Below are 14266 nucleotides of genomic sequence, written 5' to 3'. Positions count from 1 at the left end.
TTCTTTCTCTAATCATTCATACAATGTCATGCTTCTTTTCTAAGGATACTAATGGGAAAGAGAACACCACTGTCTTTAAGATTCAGTTTTTTATGTACTGAAAGTCTTCACAGCCATTCCTTTGAGATCATGGCCTACTATGATGTCCTGGGACCTACACCTTCTACAGGTAAGGTTTATTTGTTTGGTTTCACAAGAAACCTTTAAAATGGCTATTGATTTAACATGTATTTATGGGGGACTGACCACATCCAGATACAGTACTGAGCTAGGCTTCTGGCAGAACTGAATTGCTTACTGGTTTTGGAAGTCACTTTTTTTTTTTCCCTGCAGTGTATTAACACCAGTCATCCTATTAACTAGTTGTCCAGTATAACAGGGGCCTTCCAAGATGGCGCTGGGGGTAAAGAACCCACCTGCCAATGCAGGAGACATAAGAGACCTGAGTTCGATCCCTGGGTTGGGAAGATACCCTGGAGGAGGGCATGGCAACCCCTCCTGCATTATTGCCTGGAGAATCCCATGGACAAAGGAGCCTGGCAGGCTACAGCCCACAGGGTCGCAAAAAGTCAGATACAACTGAAATGACTAAAGCATGCATGCCAGTATAATAGAGTGGAAAAAGAACACAGAACAAGTTTGGACTTGGCCTGCAAGGAACTGCTTTTTATTTATTTTTTTAATTGAAGGATAATTGCTTTACAGAATTGTGTCGGTTTCTACCAAATATTGATATGAATCGACCATAGGTTTACATACGTTCCCTGTCTCTTGAACCTCCCTCCCTAAGATTTTGTGGTATCTAGAGTGAGATATCAGAGAAGGCAGTGACACCCCACTCCAGTACTCTTGCCTGGAAAATCCCATGGACAGAGGAGCCTGCTAGGCTGTGGTCCATGGGGTCGCTAAGAGTCAGACACAACTGAGTGACTTCACTTTGACTTTTCACTTTCATGCATTGGACAAGGAAATGGCAACCCACTCCAGTGTTCTTGCCTGGAGAATCCCAGGGACGGGGGAGCCTGGTGGGCTGCCGTCTATGGGGTCGCACAGAGTCGGACACGACTGAAGTGACTTAGCAGTAGCAGCAGCAGAGTGAGATAGGAAGCATAACCACTAATCATACTCAGAAAAGGAGAGATAGAGTATCTCCATTTTAGGCAAAAATATGAGGGCCCTATTATGGACTGGATGTTTGTGTCCCCCCAAATTCACACTTTGAAGCCTACCCCCAGATGTGATCGTCTTGAGGTGAGGCCTCTAAGAGGTGTCAACAATTCGGTTTAGATGACATCATGGGGGTGAGGCCCAGTGATGGGATTCATGCCTCTTGTTAGAGGAGACACCGGAACTTCCCCTCTCAACCACATGAACAGGGAGTGGGAAGTCAGCCTTCACCTCCAAGGTAAGCCAGGAAGAAGGCTCTCACCAGGAACCAAAATTTCCAACACTGTGATCATGGACTTCCCAGCCTCCAAAACTGAGAAAATAAATTATTTCTGTTGTTTAAGCCACCCAGTCTGTGGTATCTTTGCTTTGGTAGCCCAATCAGAGTCTCAGATGACTAAGGGATTTATATAGATGTAAATGTAGCCTCTAGAAAACTTGGGGCTTGAGTGTAAGTGTCTGCTTGACTGAAACATTGGTATATTCTCTGCAGGGCAAAATGCAGAATGGAAAAGGCCATAGCAATTTGTGAGCCCTTCTCTGGCTTAGCAGCAGGTATCAAATATGTTCATTGATCTATTGATTCATATACTCCATTCAACCATCATTTCTGGAATACCTACCACGTACCATTAAATACTTAACAATGAATTCCATAGGAGCTCAATATTTTTGCTCTTTTGGGGCTCACATTTGGTAGAGGAGAGGTTCATGAGCCACTAATCCTTAAATATTTCCTTCCTCTCTCTGTGTCTTTGTACTGTGTGTCTCCTGATAAATCTTTCTTGTCCCATCCTACACTCAGCCTTGAAAGTTTCTCCTTACCCTTCAAGACCTGGTGCACCTTCGGTGACCTTCCTTCCCTCATCAGTCCTTTCTGGACCTGCCTTTTCTGCATTCCCATGGAATCCCCCATGGTTTGCTGCTGAACAGCATCCGCTTATATTGCCACTGTGCATTGCATTTGGAGGTCTTTGAGGTTAACGTTTGCATTTTCGCCTGAAGTGAAAGTGAAAGTCACTCACTTGTGTCTGACTCTTTGAGACCCTTTGGACTGTTTGAACTGTATAGTCCATGGAATTCTCCAGGTCAGAATACTGGAATGGGTAGCCTTTCCCTTCTCCAGGGGGTCTTCCTAACCCAGGGATTGAACCCAGGTCTCTTGCATTGCAGGCAGAGTCTTTACCAGCTGAGCCACAAGGGAAGCCCCAGAATACTAGAGTGGGTAGTCTATCCCTTCTCCAGTGGATCTTCCTGACCCAGGAATCGAATCGGGGTCTCCTGCATTGCAGCTGGATTCTTTACCAACTGAGCCACCAGGGAGCCTGCATTTGTGCCTAGAACTTTTTTATTCAGTAAATATGTATTGGAAAAGGGAATGAATGAGCATAGCATTGATCCTACCCTTTCTCAGCCAGACTCCAGTGGAATATGTTGACTTTCTTAATCTGGTTCTTTACTTATCAGCACTGTTGGATAATGTGCTGCTCATATTAAAATTCTGTTGTGCTATAATTTGTTAATACATATGTTCTGCATGCCTACCATGTTCTAGGAACTGTATTAGGCCTAGGGGGCACAAATATAAATAAGACATAGTTGACTTTGTAGTCTGGAGGACCTTACAGTCTGGAGACACAAAAATAGGTCATTTTATTATAATACCATCTACATTGGGCAGAGATAAGGAGAACTCTGAGATACGAAGGACTACTAGGAAGGAGGGTGTGAACTCAGCCCAACCTGAGTTTTTAGTAACCCTATGATACTCTTCTGGGAGAAGGCAATGGCACCCCACTCCAGTACTCTTGCCTGGAAAATCCCACGGATGGAGGAGCCTAGTAGGCTGCAGTCCATGGGGTCGCTAGGAGTCGGACATGACTGAGCGACTTCACATTCACTTTTCACTTTCATGAATTGGAGAAGAAATGGCAACCCATTCCAGTGTTCTTGCCTGGAGAGTCCCAGGGACGGGGGAGCCTGGTGGGCTGCTGTCTACGAGGTTGCACAGAGTCGGACACGACTGAAGTGACTTAGCAGCATGATACTCTTCCTGAACCTATGATGTTTTTTAAATGTTGTGATTTATCCCACACCTATTACATGGCATACATAATTCTCATTGCCTTAAGATTAATCTGATAAATGAACCTGCACGAGAAACCTGAGAAGAAGCTATTTTCCCAGTTTGAATATTTAAAAACTGAGCCTTAGAAAATTTAAGAAACTTGTCCACATTTATGGAGTTAGTAAATGTAAGAACTGGGATGAAAATCCAGGTCTCTCTCATTGTGTAGGCCCTGTGTAGACTGACATGACATCAAAGTTATGTAGTAGACAGTACATACTGGGCTTGAGGCCAAGTCTCAACTCTATTTCATATTATCTGTGTGAACTTAGGTAAGTCATGAGAAACTCTGAAGCCTCGCTTTTCATCTATAAACTGAGATAAGAAAGTTACCTCAAGGATAGTTGTAAGAATTAAAAGATTTAATTTCAAATCACATAGCATGCAATTGTATTTAGTTCAATGAATATTTATTAAGAAAAGATACTTCCTTCTCCTTAGGTCTCACCATAGCCCATGAAGCTCTCGTGTTTGTGTAAAATGCTTTTTTTTTCCTTGTGTGCAGACTTCAAAAGCACAATTGTTAGCCATCTCTTGGGTAGTCTTGAGAATCTGAGTTTATATCAGTAGCTCTGAAGCTAGAATGTCTCCCAGTGGGACATAAGTATATTTTTACTCTGGCTTCTAATTCCCCTGAGTTCTTGAGCACAGTTGTGTGAAATGAATTTTTAAAAGACTGAAATTATTATGTAACCCTGCTTCTCTCCACTGATGATGGGGAATGGGTTTGACAGGAGAGGAGCAATTCAGAGAAGCCCTAGGATTCCAGGGAATTTTAATGGGCAGCTAAATGTTGCCACTGATTGTCAGAGCAAGACTCAGATGATCACGTCAAATCCTCACAGGCATCTTAATATTATTCCCTGTACATCTCACATCTATGCTAGACAATTAATAGTTTGCCCCTTCCGCCACAATGAAGCCCAAAGCCATGAGGTTTGATGAGGGTGTGGTTGACAGTATTTCTGCTCCAGATATGATTCCAGATCAGCAGTAGCAGCATCACTTAAGAACTTGTTAGACATACAGAATCTTGGGCACCATCCTAGACCTACTAAGTTGGAAACTGCATTGCAAAAGATCTCCAGGTGACTTGTACTCATTAAAGTCTAAGAAGTATGGAATTAGTCACTGATTAGGAAGCATTTGGGCTCAGATCTAACCTGTGACATAGGATAGTAAAATGGCAGTAGATGGCTTGACTTCCTAGTTGTGTGACTTTGGGAAACTTAATTTCTCCAACCCGATTTCCTTATTTGTAAATGGGAGATAGTAATAGTTGCTATATCAATGGTTGTTAAAGAGTAAATAAGTTAATAAATGTAGAGTGCTTAGAATATTTACTTAACTAATGACAAGGGATCCAAGTATGACTGTTTTACAAAAGATCATGGTGATAAAATAAACTCATCTAAGTCACAACAGAGTAGAAACAGACAGTCACAAGCCTCAAAAATAATTTAAGTTAGAGACCACCAACTTAGGTTCCTGTCAGTGAAGAATCTTGAAGTAGGGGAAATGTTGATACAGAGGTGGGTTTGAGTAGATAATCTCTGGGTCAGCCAAGACATCTTATCAGATAATAGGAAATGGTCATCAAATATCTGATATACCTATTGTATACCAAAATTTAAGTTAAAATATTGCTTCTCTATCTTTTATCATCATAAACCTGAGTTTTTGTCTAAGTCTGTTTGCTAAAAAAAGTTAGACCTTCAGTAAAATTGAAAGGGTATTTTAAGAGTTGTAATGACTGTTGCCTTGTAAGTTTAGGACTAGAATCTATTTGCTCTAACAGCATTTATGAGAATATTTGCCATAAACAGCTTCATTTGTTCATCTATATTTATTACAGGAATCTGATTTTACTTTCAATCCTGTTGATAATCAGTCTACTCTTCTGTCTCCGATTTGGCCCTAAAAAGGTGGACCTGTATAAAAGGACTGTAGAGACACTCTTAAAATTAGAAATCCAGATAAAGGCATAAAGCTTTTTTTTTTTTTTTTTAACAGTATTTTACAAGTAAAATAGTTTCTTGCCAATTAACTTAAAATTGTGTATTGCAGAATCTAAATGTGCCATGATTAACAAGTGTGCCATTGTGTGACAATTTAATTGGGCAGGACAGGTACATATAAAGGTATACAAAATAGATTCATATTCAGTTCACTGCAGTTCAGTTCAGTCACTCAGTTGTGTCTGACTCTTTGCGACCCCATGAATCGCAGCATGCCAGGCCTCCCTGTCCATCACCAACTCCGGGAGATCACTCAGACTCACGTCCATCGAGTCAGTGATGCCATCCAGCCATCTCATCCTCTGTCGTCCCCTTCTCCTCCTGCCTCCAATCCCTCCCAGCATCAGAGTCTTTTCCACTGAGTCAACTCTTCGCATGAGGTGGCCAAAGTACTGGAGTTTCAGCTTTAGCATCATTCCTTCCAAAGAAATCCCAGGGCTGATCTCCTTCAGAATGGACTGGTTGGATCTCCTTGCACACCAAGGGACTCTCAAGAGTCTTCTCCAACACCACAGTTCAAAAGCATCAGTTCTTCGGCACTCAGCCTTCTTCACAGTCCAACTCTCACATCCATACATGACCACTGGAAAAACCATAGCCTTGACTAGACAAACCTTTGTTGGCAAAGTAATGTCTCTGCTTTTGAATATGCTATCTAGGTTGGTCATAACTTTCCTTCCAAGGAGTAAGCGTCTTTTAATTTCATGGCTGCAGTCACCATCTGCAGTGATTTTGGAGCCCCCTAAAATAAAGTCTGACACTGTTTCCACTGTTTCCCCATCTATTTCCCATGAAGTGATGGGACCAGATGCCATGATCTTCGTTTTCTGAATGTTGAGCTTTAAGCCAACTTTTTCACTCTCCACTTTCACTTTCATCAAGAGGCTCTTTAGTTCCTCTTCACTTTCTGCCATAAGGGTGGTGTCATCTGCATATCTGAGGTTATTGATATTTCTCCTGGCAATCTTGATTCCAGCTTGTGTTTCTTCCAGTCCAGCATTTCTCATGATGTACTCTGCATATAAGTTAAATTAGCAGGGTGATAATATACAGCCTTGACGTACTCCTTTTCCTATTTGGAACCAGTCTGTTGTTCCATGTCCAGTTCTGACTGTTGCTTCCTGACCTGCATACAAATTTCTCAAGAGGCAGATCAGGTGGTCTGGTATTCCCATCTCTTTCAGAATTTTCCACAGTTGATTGTGATCCACACAGTCAAAGGCTTTGGCATAGCCAATAAAGAAGAAATAGATGCTTTTCTGGAACTCTCTTGCTTTTTCCATGATCCAGCGGATGTTGGCAATTTGATCTCTGGTTCCTCTGCCTTTTCTAAAACCAGCTTGAACATCAGGAAGTTCACGGTTCACATATTACTGAAGCCTGGCTTGGAGAATTTTGAGCATTACTTTACTAGTGTGTGAGATGAGTGCAATTGTGTGGTAGTTTGAGCATTCTTTGGCATTGCCTTTCTTTGGGATTGGAATGAAAACTGACCTTTTCCAGTCCTGTGGCCACTGCTGAGTTTTCCAAATTTGCTGGCATATTGAGTGCAGCACTTTCACAGCATCATCTTTCAGGATTTGGAATAGCTCAACTTGAATTCCATTACCTCCACTAGCTTTGTTCGTAGTGATGCTTTCTAAGGCGCACTTGACTTCACATTCCAGGATGTCTGGCTCTAGGTCAGTGATCACACCATCGTGATTATCTGGGTTGTGAAGATCTTTTTTGTACAGTTCTTCTGTGCATTCTTGCCACCTCTTCTTGTGTCTAATTGGGAAAATTTAAGTAGATTATGATAAAAGATACCGGACATTTATATATCATTCAGTTAGAATAAGCACAACCTGACTTAATGATGTTTTGTGAGATTTTATAATGTTTTATGAGTAGTAATAAGGTAGAGATGTCTATTTGGTCATGCTTGCTATTTAACCTCGTCTTCATCCCTCATTAATGTAGTGCTAACTGCCAGACTGTTTTCAATGTGACCAAAAGGCATCTTTTAAAGTCATCTCTATTTTTGTAAATAGAATCAATTTCTTCAAGTGTCCAGGTAGTAGACTGTCTTCTGAAAATATATATACAGATAATAACTACTTAGATAATTAAACAGAAGAGATTGTATAGGTTCTTGTGCACAGAGCATAATGGTATTTAGTTTATATGCTGGATGATATTTGCAAACGGTAATGAAATTTGCTTCTGAGAAATAAACTTCCTCTGATGATAGAAAATTTTCCTCCTCAGATGAGAAAGATTTCCTTGCACTAGCGTTTGCTCCATTTGAACTGCTCCGGCACCATAATGTTGGAGTTTCCTCTTTGAATCACTTGGGTACACTGTGATACCTCTACTAAGCACAGAAATGGTTTTGTTTTAAATGCTGAAGTTCTAACTAATCAGAGTAACATAGCTCGTTGGTACCGCGGGAAACCAGGAGAGGAAAGGAGGGAGAAAGTCTCACAGTTGTCTTTGTTCCCTGGTGTTAACAGATTTAAAACTTCACCTTTACCGCAAGCTATACCCCTGTAAGGACAGTGACGAAGCCCAGCTGTGTGCCTTGGCCCTCGTACGATACCAAGTGGATTTCGTCAAGGCCTCTGTCGTAAGGGTGAAGGAGCTCATTCGTTTAATGATACATTGGCTGAAGACATCATTTGCCAGCCCCACCGAAGAGAACAAGTATGTAAGCAGCATGTGGGTACCCGTGAGGCTTTTGATTTTCACGTTCCTTTTCTCTGCTCATTCAGGTCCCACGTCTTTCTTTGGTAGGCAGAGCGAATACGTGTAGAAAGGGAAAGAGAGAGAGAGAAAGGAGAGAGAGAGAATGAGGGTTGTTATAAAATATGGAACATCTGTCTTCTCTTATTCCAGGTATAACATAACGATTTGGTAGAAACCAAAATATTCAGTGGCATAACCAAATGGGTTGCTGCAAGGAAGGAAGGCACAGGAAAGGAAAAGGGAAACTGTTAGCATGATCTGCATGAGTCCTTCAGTGTTCACACTTGGTGTGCCTTCCACTGTAGCCGATTCTAACAGAGCAGAGTCATCCTCTGTGGAGATGCTGCTGCTGCTGCTAAGTCGCTTCAGTCGTGTCCGACTCTGTGTGACCCCGTAGACGGCAGCCTACCAGGCTCCCTCAACCCTGGGATTCTCCAGGCAAGAACACTGGAGTGGGGTGCCATTGCCTTCTTCTGTGGAGATGGGCTGCCTCCAAAGTTGATGATGTGGCTGTTGTAGTCTTTTTCCCTCATTTTGATAGCAACAGACTCTAATGTATAGTAAAGGGATGTGAGGGAGACTCAGATACTGGTTTTAAGTACTATAAGATAAACTTTTGAAAAACAGCTAGAATATAGTTATATGAATTCTCCATTTGGCAGTAAAAGCAGAGATGGGATTTATTATAACATATTTATATATGGCCATTTTCTACATGGAATAAATCTTCATCTTTATATGAAGTTGTTAACAATCTTGATTTGTTCATCTGAATCACACTCTGTTTACTCTTTGTATGTTTCTCTGTTTAATGTTGATGATAACATTAGGCAGTTTGTTAAAACATACATTACTCCTGTGTAGTTACCGCCTATCTCTATGCATCTCTAACCATCCTATATATTTTTTTCTCTTTTGGTTGAGTAAAAATTTACTAGTGAAAACAGAAAAAGAAATAAACCTTCTTACCTTGAGGAGATATTTGGTCAGATGACAAGCCTGGTTTTGAAATCTAACAAAATTTTTTTTTTTTTGGTAGTGGAAAGCATTTACAGGTCTGCAAGAAGAAACTTATCTATTAATGTAGCAGAAAAATCATTCTAAGACTTAAAAAAGGTGGTATTGTGGGGAATTTGGACCACATATGTCCCAATACGATAATTGGTTTTCTATTTTGGGAAAGTAATCTGGCAATGTGTATTAAGTATTTATTATGTGTTAAGGATTTTAAAATATTTGAACCATTTGTCAACTTAATTCCCCTCTGAGTTAAAAAGAAAAAAAAAGTAAAAGTCAGAAGTAAAATAAATATTTCTTATTATTTGGTTTTAAAAGAAGAATTGAGGCCATTTGTATTAAAATATCATTAAAAAAGAGTATGCAAAATAAAGATTTTAAAAAGAGAGATCAGAAATGCTTAGATGAACTACCCTTACAGAAAATAAATCACATTAAAAAAAGTAATTTGTATAAGCATACTCAGAATAGTGCTACTAAAGATAATGAAAATTGGGAAGGAAAATTTCCCTGAGGTACAAGTAAATTTGTCATATAATTTTGATGAACTACTATTCAAGAAAAGTTTGGGAAACATGGAAACATTTACATGAAACAATTTCAAATGACTAAAACAGGATATAAAATAATATGAACACATATCAGAGCTATATAAATATATATGTAATAATGGTATAAAAATGTGAAGTAAAATAGTTCAATGCTTATTAAGTCTCCCCCCACCCCTACTATATTTTCTTTCATAAAATGTGAAGAACATCTCCTGCTTGAGTAACTTTCACCATGATTTACTTTGGGCATTTGGGAACATCAGTAGAAATGGATTTTAAATCTTGTGTTCATTGTTGACAACCCCTGAGGGAAAATCATAGGAACTGAGCTACTGATCATCTGAAATCACTGAAATGATTCACTATTCATTACCAGGACAAGAGATTTTGTCTACTTTTAGTTTTTATATTTCCTTCATTGAGGTAAAAACAAATGTTTAATGTAATAGTAGGAAAATGCTACTCTGTTTCCCCTAAATTCTATTAGAGGAAAAAAATTGCATAATTTTGCAATATATCATCAAAAGATATTTCTATGACTAGTGGATGCCAAGGCAGTAAAAACACATATTTGGATATCAACCATCATGAAATCCTAAAATTCTCATGTTGGGTTTTTTCCTCTTTTCCTCCCAAGTTTGTTTATGAACTTTCATTTTTTCCCCTGATAAATAAACTACAATTTAAAAGACTTAATATAAAAAAAGCAAACACATTTCTTTCTTCATCCTCAATCCCCAACTCCCAACAATGTGTTTAGAGCATCTTCTCCAAGTTTGTTTTTTGTGTATGCTTAATTTTTTAAAATGTATTTGCTGTTTATTGTTTTAAAATTTTTTCGGTTAATCTACATTGTATCTTTAGATCTGTACATTGTGAGCTATCTTGCTTCTTGTACAGGACAACACTGTCTAAAATAGAAAGTAAGGTTCAAATACAAGCCTCATATGCAATATGATATATTCTAGTAGCCACATTAAAGAGGTAAAAAGTAATAGGTGAAAGTAATTTTAATATTTACCCAGTATATCCAAAATGTTATGTTTACAATATGAAATCAACAAAAAAATTACTCACATATTTTACTTTCTTTATATTTCTTGAAAATATAGTATATACTTAAACTAGCCACGTGTCAAATGCTCATATTCACATATGGCTGGGGGCTGCCACCTTGGACAGTACAGTAGGACATGTACCATGAGATCATCTAATTAGTCCCCTACTGATGAACATTCCAATATTTACTATTTCAAACAATAAAATAAAAAACATACTTTTGTTTATATCTGTCTTTGAGTACTTGTAGATGTTTCTACAGAGTGAATTCATGGAAGTGAAAAATGCTAGGTCAATAGGATGGAACAAGTCAAATTTTAATAGAATTGACTCCAAAAAATACTTTATTAATTTAGAGTTTCACCTATAGAGTGTTCATCTCCTCACAAACTCACCGATGTTGGATATTAAAATTCCTGCTTTTTGCCAATCGGATTGATGGAAATATTGTTATTATTTGCCAAGTAGTGAGATTGAGAGTGAAATTTCATCCTCTGTTAATTGCCTTTAGAGCTGGGATTTTTCTCATAACTGAATAAACTTGTCTTCACTTTCTGGGTTCATTCTGTGTCTAGATTCCGGAGACTTCCCTCCTCTTACACAGTGGAGCTCCTCGCCATATATATCTGGGAACGGGCGGAGAAGCCCCTGTCCTTCAGCCTGGTGCAGGGAATGAGGGCAGTCCTCAAACTTCTGGTTCAGTATGCAGATATCGATGTGGTTTGGCACAGACACTATCATCGCAAGTTCCCCATTTTTGTAAAAGTGAACCAGAAGCGCACAAGGTAACTATTTCTCTTCCCTACCCCCTTAGGGTATAGGAAATGGGTTTGTCATCAAGGAAGGAAGTCTGTAGCTTTAATGGGATTCAGTGTAAATGAGATGGCCCTCATTACTACAAAGTCATTTCCTTTAATTGCTTCTCACAGAACTTTAATTCTAAAGTGTGAATTAAGAGGAATTTGAGCAAAACGAATAGAATGTGGTTATAGACAACAAGTGAAGTGGAAATGTTTGCCCTAATCCAGGGAGGACAGATTTCCTCAGTTGGGAAGGTAAAATGAGTAGGAGTCAGGGTTGGTGGGGTTCCAACAGGCGTGGCTGGTCCTCCCATGGCTCCCGGAGATTCCTTAACAGAATTCCATCTTTAACTCCAGCATTCCCCTCTTCTACCAATATGGCATCTCTGGTGGTTCAGATGGTAAAGAATCCACGTGCAATTCAGGAGACCTGGGTTCAGTCCCTGAGTTGGGAAGATCTCCTGGAGGAGGGCATGGCAACCCACTCTAGGATTCTTGCCTGGAGAATCCCATGGACAGAAGAGCCTGGTGGGTTGCAGTCCATGGGGTCACAAAGAGTCGGACACGACTGTAAGCACACAGCACAACCATCTGGCAAATTGAAACTGGTTTAGAGATGGAGAGTGGGAGGTTTGTTTTGCTTTGTTTTAGGCCATTCATTTTAGACCCTGTAAATCCTACTGTCAACGTGTGTGATACCTGCAATGCCTGGGATGAAGTTGCCCATGTGGCGAAACTCAGCTTACAGAAGCCTCTCTTCAGCGGAGTGAGAGCTGAGCCCCCCTGGCTTTTCACAGATGCCTGGTAAACTGGGTGAGGAGCTGCTTACTGTCCTTGCATTTCTATGGAGAAATAAAAAGGGTTCAAAACATATTGCCAAGAAGAACACTCTGGATGAAAAGCAATGTGAGGAAAATTGTCTAATTAATTCACCACTTTAGTGAACCCAATCTTTAATAGACATCGCTTAAGATAAAGGGATCTGCTTCAGCCTTTAAGAGAATTGAATTCCCCTCCCCCATTTTTTGGACTCACTTGCTTTGGTGGCCTTGTGACCAGAAAACATTAAAAAAAAAAACAAAATCCAAGTGTCGACAGTAAACAAATAAATAAAGCCCCCAGATCCATTGAGAGAGGATTAACTGAAAGGGTAAAATAGCTCCCATTTTTCAGTTTTAGTTCATTAAAGTTTCAGGTTGACTTTTTATTTGGCTGCATCCATCTTAGTGGTGGCATGAGGGCTCTTTCTTGCAGCATACAGGCTCTGTAGTTATGGCATGTGGGCTTAGTTGCCCTGTGGCATGTAGTATCTTAGTTCCCTGACCAGGGATCCAACCCCAGTCCCCTGTACTGGAAGGCAGATTTTTAACCCCTGGACTACCAGGGAAGTCATTCCTGTTAACTTTTCAATTCTGACAGCTAAGTACTTCCCTGGGTCACCTGCATTTTCAGAATTTTCACTATGAAAACCTGCTCGCACTAAGTACTGTCTATTTACTTGCAGACATCATCTAGCTAATTACTACATGGAAATATGGAAATATCTGAGAGATACACGAGGGATTGCCTCAGAATAAATTGTTTCCAAAAGCATTTTATGGCTACCTGCGTCATAACTCCCGGGTCAGAGTGGAGCCATACTTAAGGTTCCCACGATGCCCAGCCATGAGTTGGGTAAGCAAACTCTCTGGGCTATTGCACTGTCCAGTTTTGCCACAACTGTTTTTCATTGTTGGGATCCACTGTTTTCTTTTTTATTAAAAGCATTAGCAGCCACTGATAATGAAAGCCAGGGCCCACCAGAAATAGACCAGAGGAAGTTTCCTGACTCCCCAGCATAGCAACAATTCATCAGCACTGAAGATATATGAAGTGTGACTGCAGAGTAATGCCAGTGATGAGGCTTCTCCACACAACAGAACTCTTTACATACAAATGAGCACCAGTCCCTCAGGCCAGTCCTCAGAGAGCCTGTATGCTTATTGCAGTGCTGTGATTGGTCTGGAAACACTTTTAGATTTCCCCTCCAGGGGGAAAATGTTCTTTTGAACATCCTTAATGGTGACAAAAGTTGTCCTTTGAGGGTGAATTTGATTTTTGGAAATGGTACAATGTATTCAGAGTGAACATCTGGTCTATCCAGAATCCTGTTCCCCGACTAGTAGTTGGAGAGACGGCATTTCTTCTATTATTCACTCTGTCTCTGAAGTCTCTTGAGGAAAAACAGTTTCAAAAGTGTCCTGGGAAATGGCCACATTTTCCCTGTGTTCTATCTGAACCCGTATTTGCCTGAGGTGACTATGGCTCCCAACCTGGTCCAAGTCATGGAGGTGGCCCTCCCTGCTTTATCACTAGTTCCAGGTGGGCAGACCTGAGACTTGGGTGACTGAGTCAACGGAAACGCCACTATGGCCCTCAGTTCTGGATTCACCACTGCCAGGAAGAGAGTGTCTCACTCTGCTACGATGTAAGAATGAAATTGCTGGCCACCATCTTGCTGCTCCAAGGGGAGAGAGCCTTACTAAAAACGGAGCCAACACAAAAGAAAGGAGATTTGAGAAATGAGTAGTGACACAAATGAATGTGCACACATCTGTATAGTGAGAGAGATCAAGTACTGATTTATGCTCCTGGATCCAGACGTACTTGGAGTAAACACTGTCCCAGGACTCGTTTGTGTCAATAAACTCCCCCTTTTCAGCCAGTGGACCCCCCTTTTGGGTAGTAGGTTTGATTTGGGTTTGCCTTGCTGCACTTGTGCATGCTAAGTCGCTTCATTTGTGTCCAACTCCTTGCGAC

The 14266-nt window shown here is 40.4% G+C and overlaps 1 protein-coding gene across 4 annotated transcripts in view; it reads left to right on the top strand.

Moving 5' to 3' along the window:
* Nucleotides 1-14266, top strand: part of LOC102394590 (2'-5'-oligoadenylate synthase 1-like) — a 30283-nt gene extending 16017 nt beyond the window's left edge. For 3 of the 4 annotated variants that reach the window (XM_044947283.1, XM_044947281.1, XM_006064455.3), the window contains exons 6-9: nt 45-169; nt 7809-7998; nt 11243-11452; nt 12119-12415. In XM_044947283.1, coding sequence (XP_044803218.1) covers nt 45-169; nt 7809-7998; nt 11243-11452; nt 12119-12275 — 682 coding nt within the window. In that variant the 3' untranslated portion in view covers nt 12276-12415. Of the gene's footprint in view, nt 1-44; nt 170-7808; nt 7999-11242; nt 11453-12118; nt 12416-12971 lie in introns of those variants that run through there. The other variant, XM_044947282.1, reaches the window with a different exon arrangement.

This window comes from Bubalus bubalis, chromosome 9 (genome assembly GCF_019923935.1).
Source record: "Bubalus bubalis isolate 160015118507 breed Murrah chromosome 9, NDDB_SH_1, whole genome shotgun sequence".
NCBI classification, from domain to species: Eukaryota; Metazoa; Chordata; class Mammalia; order Artiodactyla; family Bovidae; genus Bubalus; species Bubalus bubalis.
The sequence above is the reverse complement of the archived record's forward strand: the minus strand, read 5'-3'. Positions and strand labels throughout refer to the sequence as shown.